The sequence below is a fragment of the Gavialis gangeticus genome, unplaced genomic scaffold (genome assembly GCF_001723915.1).
Source record: "Gavialis gangeticus isolate Ggan-Ray unplaced genomic scaffold, GavGan_comp1, whole genome shotgun sequence".
NCBI lineage: Eukaryota > Metazoa > Chordata > Crocodylia > Gavialidae > Gavialis > Gavialis gangeticus.
Genome location: NW_017728986.1, coordinates 131,538 through 138,439, shown reverse-complemented (window position 1 = coordinate 138,439; position 6,902 = coordinate 131,538). Strand labels below are relative to the sequence as shown.

At 48.8% G+C, this 6,902-nt stretch overlaps 1 protein-coding gene across 1 annotated transcript in view; it reads left to right on the top strand.

The window, feature by feature from the left end:
* The window catches only part of VDR (vitamin D (1,25- dihydroxyvitamin D3) receptor), a 99,351-nt gene that overhangs the window by 27,322 nt on the left and 65,127 nt on the right, over nucleotides 1–6,902 (top strand). Inside the window, exon 2 of the mRNA XM_019514099.1 lies at nucleotides 2,852–2,905. Within this exon, the coding sequence (XP_019369644.1) occupies nucleotides 2,896–2,905 (10 nt within the window). The 5' untranslated portion in view covers nucleotides 2,852–2,895. The remainder of the gene's footprint in view (nucleotides 1–2,851; nucleotides 2,906–6,902) is intronic.

Below are 6,902 nucleotides of genomic sequence, written 5' to 3'. Positions count from 1 at the left end.
GGACCTGGTCCTCCTGTGCCCTGCGCTTCCCCTCTTTTTCCCCCCGCCACCCCTTCTGAGTTGCCCTCTGATGGCTGATCCCATTTTATTGCTGGGGTGTCAATGTTTAACAACACTTTGAGGAGGGGCAGAGCCCAGGTGATGGCATTGTTATGCCAGAAAGTGTTTAATGACTGCTATCAACCTGTTCTGTTCTGTAGACACTTGCTGAGCTGCCAGGAGCTCCGCATGTCATCTCCATTCCCCTTTCCAGACTCTTGCCAAATCCTCCTAGCAGAGGCCCAGAATATTTTGCTGAAGCTGTGGCATGCAAAAGTTATTGCCTCACAGACAAACGCCATCCAGTTCAGTACAAGCACTGGCTGAGCAAAGCGAGATCCCTTCCCCCAGCTTGCTTCTTACCATTTTGTTCTTCCGTCGTCTAGTTCTGGCTGCTGCCGCCTGGAGCTTTCTGGCTGTGAATTGGTCTGTAATCAGGTTTTAGTTCATGGTTTGGACTTGTTCCACTATGAAAATTTTTATATAAAGCTCTTAGACGCTCTGACCCAATCCAGTTCCTCCCAGGTAATGAGGTTACTGCTCCTTTTTATGTTGGGACTCTAGAACTTGTGACTGCCTTCAGCTGACGTATTTGCAGCTCCGTTCTTCAATGGTAAGATGCAAAGGAAACTTTCCGACTGCCAGGCAACACCTGAGCTTGCGTCCAAAAGCTCAGGTCGAGCACCCTGGGGTGCTCCATAGTGCAGTAGTTCTTGCAGAACGTAGCTTCTGGGGTAGGAACTGCTGCAAGGGAACGAGCCCTGGACGTGGGCAGATGGAAAAGAGGGGGTTGAGGTTGTGAGGTGCCTTTTTGCACATGATGCAACATTATTTTTTTAACTGGAGGAAACGTAACTAGAAACTTTATTCCTAGGCTAGGGGCCTAGGGCTGTACTGAAGCAAAATCAAATATAACTTCCTGGGAATAATTTAAAAAAAAAAAGTCTTCTGGGCTGTGAAATAGGAGCTTCAGTTATCAGAAGCAGCCAGCACAGCAGAATTGCAGAACAAAGGCTAGTGTGATCGGATCATCACAACTATTACAAAGGAGAGAGGTCTGTTAAAACTGGGGAATAAAGAGTTTAGAAGGGATCAAGTAGATTATACTGAGCTATGAAGTCAATGGACTCCCTCAGTTTTGCCTGAGTAGAAAGGCTGCTGCTGCTACCACTGCCAAGTGGCTGGCTTTCAACTTTGGGTGGAGCAGAGATCAAAGGAGGGGTGGAAGCGCACCAGTGCACCCCTCCCTGGATCGGCCCCAGCCCTTGCCCGATTTTAGAGAACGCTGTGAACGCTACCATAAATTCCATCTCCAACCAAATGAACAGCGGGGATAGTTATGAAATGACTTGTAACTGGTAGGAAATAGCTGCCAACCTTCACTCGCCCGCTGGTAAGCCCACATCTGGAGTCCTGTGTCTATACTATGGAAAGGATGTGGACAAATTGGAGCAAGTCGAGTGCAGGGGAATGAAAATGGTTGGGGGGGGTGGGGCACAGGAGGCTGAGGGAAATGGGCTTATTTAGTCTGCAGAAGAGAAGACTGACTCCCTTCAACTCCTTCCATCCAAAGAGGGTGGAGCCAGACTGTTCTCAGTGGGTTTAGATGACAACAAGGAGCAACGGGCTCAAGTTGCAACAAGACAAGTTGAGGTTGGATATTAGGAAAAACTTTCTCACTAGTGAATACCTGGAATGGGTTACCTAGAGAGGTGGTGGACTCTCCATCCTTGGAGGCTTTTAAGACCCAGCTAGACAAAGCCTTGGCTGGGGTGATCTAGGTGGGGCTGGTCCTGCTTTGAGCAGAGAGTTGGACTAAATGTGACCTCCCGAGCTCCCTCCTGACCTTCATTTTCTATGATTCATCACACCATTGAACTTAACTAGCATCTACCTGCCCTGCAGCGTAAGTCAGCTCTTAGGGGTTCCCTGTGGCCTCAGCAGAGGAGCTAGTGTGAAAATAGCCAAGTCTGGCTAGCACTGCAAGGGAGTTAGGAGGTGCAAGGTATAGGGAAGCAACTGCCACTGGAAGTATCAGCATCTGCTGAAGGATTTTAGTGCATGGGTGGGTATCCTGGACCAGGGGCTGGGAACCTTTGAGCTGAATTAATAGAGCCAGGTCTAAGGCAGGATGCCCTGAGCTAAGGACTTCCCCACTGCCACATGCCAGTGCCGCCAACCACAAGCTGCAGGTTGCAGACCCCTTTCCTGCATGTTTCGAGGTCTGTAAAACTTGGGAATATAGTGAGTGGTATTAAGATTTTTGCATGGAGCAGTCAGTGCTGTGTTTAAAGGCATTTTTTGATTTTGAATCAAGCTCTTGCAAATCAGGGTGCCTGAATCTGAGATGACTGCTATCCCCTCTCCAGGCTGCCACTACCCTATGGCTGGGGCCTCAGGTTTTCTAGATCTCTTTCTAGAAAAGCTGCCAGCTTAAAGCTGCCAAGCTATAAATGTAATGGCCATTTAACATTATGGCTAGGGAAGCAACTTAATTACTGAACAAGGCACTTCTGTGCTGTGCTGACGATATAACAGCCATTACACAGGCAATGAATAAGCGACTAAGAATCTTTGTCAAAGACAACTGCTCACTAAAGACATCTGTCTTCTGCCAGGACTTAAGGAGCTGCTAGCATGGATTTTGCAAGTCTGGAAGACTCAAAATAATTGTATTGCCCTAATTTTCTGGTTTCTGTGCGTCTGGTCATTGGTCTGCCATTCATCCTCCTTCGCATCCTATAGGAATAGGGAAAGGATCTCAAAATCACCAGCTTAAACTAAGCTTTTATTTTCTTTTGTGTCTCCCAAGGTTGAGTCTGTTGGATCCACTTTGCTACTGTCATCTCTTCCTGCATGGCTGAGAGTAAGTAAAAACTCCTTGGGTTTTGTGGGGTTGTTTTTTATTTTCCTGTGCTGACCTCTTCCTCCTCCTCTTGTGCATGGGATGTACATGTCCTGTCTCCTGCACCACAGATTAAAGAGAGACACTTCTCGCTTCCCAGCCACCATTCAGGGTCCTCTCTGGTGCCTCTTGTTTCTCGCTATTCTGCCTCACTTCCCTGTATCTTGTCACTGGAAAGACCAATACACGTGCCTCTGCATTCTTGTAGCTCCCTGCGTTACCCCTGTCGATTCTGGGTGGGAGAGGTATCTCCTCCTGGTGGTAGCTTTCTTTTTTAAATTCCACTCCACTAGCTCTTGGCAACTTTTTGACTGCCGATGAGCCATCACACCTTCTCCAGACAACGCTGACTGCATCGTAGCTGCAGGCAGTGTGTGGGTCCCCACCACCGCCCCCTGAATATCAGATGCCTCCCAGAAATCCTCATTTTGTCATCCGGTTAAATTTGCTGAGCCACAGCGGTGAGGGACCGTGCCAGCCCCCACCTACACACAGCTTTAAGACACGGTGGTAAACACGTGACTCATCAGCCAGCTCTTTGCTCTCAGCCACTGCCCCGGGGAAATGTAGACTCTGACCAGACGGAAACATTTAAGAAAGTTCAACGTTGCGTGGACAGGGAGTTCTAGCTTGAACCCAAAGCAGGCCCTCGATGCTCTGTTTTCTTGTGATGGCCCCCTGGGTCGTGTTGCTGGATGGTTGCAGAGGGCAGCTACCTCTCGGTGTATATGGAAGGCCCTGTACATACCGTGTCTGCTGTACGCAGGCTGGATACACCTGCTGCCTAGTGCACTCCCCACCACACACATCAGCAGAACTCTTTTAAGAGGTGACTTGTTAGGTGCCTCCATCCTCACTCGCATGTGATCTCGGGCTGGGAGTCTCTGGCACGACCTACTAGTAGAAACAAGTTGCTGTGCTAATTGGGGTGCTAATTAGAGAGAAGTTCAGGTGCTCCTAGTGTGGCCAGCATGAGTCTCCTCCTCTCCATAGATTGATCTCCTCCATGTACCACCCCCCACCTTGCTTTATTTCCCAGTCTTTATCTCCCTAGGAGCTTATATGTCTCTGGCATCCTAATACGTGAGGCACATTGATCTTCCAAGAGTGCCGTGTGCGGGAAGTCAGTGTTCGGTTCCCCCTGCTCCAAATGGAGAGTGCAGGCATAGAAAGTCTTGACTTGCCAAGGGGGCACAGGAAGTGTGTAGCAGAAAACCCTGGTCTCGTGTTGCAGGCTTGTGCCCAGACAACCCCACACAGTGCCTCCTCTGATCGCTCTTATTCTGCAGCAGGTGAAAGGCTGTTGACCTCATGGTTACCCAATTTGTTGACCTAACGAGCACCAAGCTGATTTAGTGCAGTTGGTTATAATTTGGTGCTAATAACACATAGATTGCAAGTTCAATCTCTGGTTGGAATAGGTGGTTGATTTTCATTTGTGGACCCCTAAAAAGGTCAAATGGAGGTGCAGACTCCTTTGAATTGCAAGTGTTGGGTGTTCACATATGTTTGATCATCGTTATCTTTTGCAGACCCTGTAGTCAGTCTGGAGACCCCCAGGGGTCTGCAGACTGCAGGCTGAAAACCACTAGACTCTTGAAGTCCCTTCCAACTTTACTCCTCTATGAAAAATCCTACCTTGCTCTTACTCGGCAGTGGCTAACAATAGGGTGTGACTTAATTGCTCCACAAGGCAATCAGCTGTTAACTGGCCCCATTCACAATTAGTGGGAGGGTTTTTGCATGTCACTGGCATGCAGAGAAGGTCAGACACCTACACGTGGCTGTGGCATGGAATCCGTACTAGTGCTACACTTGATTGTGCCATACAATCCATGCTACGCAAATGAGGCTTTTCCAGTTATTGGGCACATATAACCACAGTGGTTTTCTGATGACTGCTTCCTCCATGGGTTGTCTGGAGGTGTCCCAGTGCACTATCCCAATTGTTGACTCAGTAACAGCCTTCTCAGCCAGCTTGGAGTGTGGCTGCTGTTGCTTTGGGTATTCATTCTTAGTCAGAAGTGCAGAGAAGCTTGAACTTTCCCTACCTTTCAAAGATTTAACCTCCAGTTTGCTCTGTGATGGGACTTGGACTTTGCTGCACACTTTAAGACCTGTGACCTCAGTACAGGATGGATTACAACCCTTCTGCGTAATCTTGATTGGATCAAAAAAAATGGGTCACTCTTTTAATGCACCCAAATGTGAAACTGCATTGATGGTTTTTTGGGGGGTTTTTTTTTGGATTTTTTTGCTAGATCAGAAGAACACAAACAAGGGCAACTGTTTTTAGCTGGGTCATTTTTGGTTTTTACATGAGCAGAGGAATGAATGTCAGCCTGATGAATGAGCAACCTGCCCTGGGGGTGGGGGAATACTCCGGAGAGACCTACACGGGGCTCTGAGATCTCAGTTTCATTATGGTATTGACTAACACTTTTTTCCAATAAGTCAGCAGAATTATAGTGCTGAGATGCTCTTCCCATGGGAATAACAGGGTATCTGCCCTTCATAAGGGGATGAGAATAGTTTGATTGCAAATCGGTGGCCAAGTCGCTTTTGCTTTTAATTAAGATAATGAGCGCCAGAACAAAGCCTGTGCAGCGTCACATCCAGCAACTCTATCAGAAATGGCCTCTGCAGCCTGCCAGGGGCAAGTAGGTAAATGTACCCTTGCTCTTTGCTTCCTCCTTGGTTCAGCCCAAACTGCTCAACCAGAATGGGAAGTGGAAAGCTGGTAGCCAGAGTGACTCCCCTTTCCTGACACAGGTGTACTGCACAGAGCCTCAGCGCAGCAGGGAGTGAGCAGTTCTTGCGGGCATCCCCGTGTGGGTCGAGTCCTTTTTTCCCCACTGCTCCCTTTGTACCAACCCCTTTTCCTGGCGAACAGGAATTGTTCTTCCCTGTTTTTTTCACAGTGCCTGGATTGTGTGATGCCTGGAGGACTATTCTGCCACCCTTAGATTTAAATACACGGAGGCATTAGGAGGGTTTATTGTAGAGGATCGCACCAAAGCATGCTTTCCACCTCTCCAGCCACTGCTGGGATAAGGCCCAGTAGATATTTCTCTGATGTTGCCTTCCCTTTTCCCTAAGGGCAAATAATGTCCTGATCAGATGAGGAGATACCTTTTTGTGTTTACACTTCTTCCAGGAAGGTTCCCATCGTGGTTAATGAGAATTCAGGCTGTCCTGTAGCAACAGCACATGGGGAAGGTAAAGAGATGCTAGGGCAGTTGTGTTACAGCAGTGTAAGGGCACAGGGAAAGCTGAATATTGTATGTGAGGCTGGGCGGGGAAGGAAGTCGGGTAAAGGGTGGTGTGCGCAGACTGCTGCAAGTGTGTCAGGAGCTGAATTCTCCAGTCAGATATGGATTTGGAGATGTATCGTCCCATGCAGAGACAAGCCAGGGCTTGCTCCATAAGCAGGACGCTGCCGAGGGGCTGTGGAGGTGTAGTTCCAGGTTAGCTGCCTCCTGGCTACATATTGCTTAAGGAGAGGGTTTGGGGGATCTTTGCGTGAAAGGTTTTCATGTGAAATCTGCCAAGCGTGGGGCAGATGCAACAAGCCCCCGGGGCTTCTCTTCTTTCTCCGCAAGTGACCCATCTTGCTACTAAATCCGGCTGACGGGTCAGGGCAAAATGAACAGAAAATGCTAAGTGGCTGCCCCGCATGTAGGTGCTTCCTCTTCCTGTGTGGCAGCCGCGTTGTCACACGCACACCAAGATGACTCCCTCTATCTTCCTCCTGAAGTGGCCTAACAGCAGGCTCGCGTTTACACAGGCATGCAGCCCCCAAAAAGCAAAGCATCCTTTCCTTCATCCAATCCAACGGGTAATTTTAATGGAGTCAGGGTAGAACCTCAGGAGCTGCGATGCTGCCATGCTATCAAGGTTGGCATTGCAAGGCTTGTCCTCTTTCCACCCCCTCCCCCCCCCCCAACCCCCCCCAAAA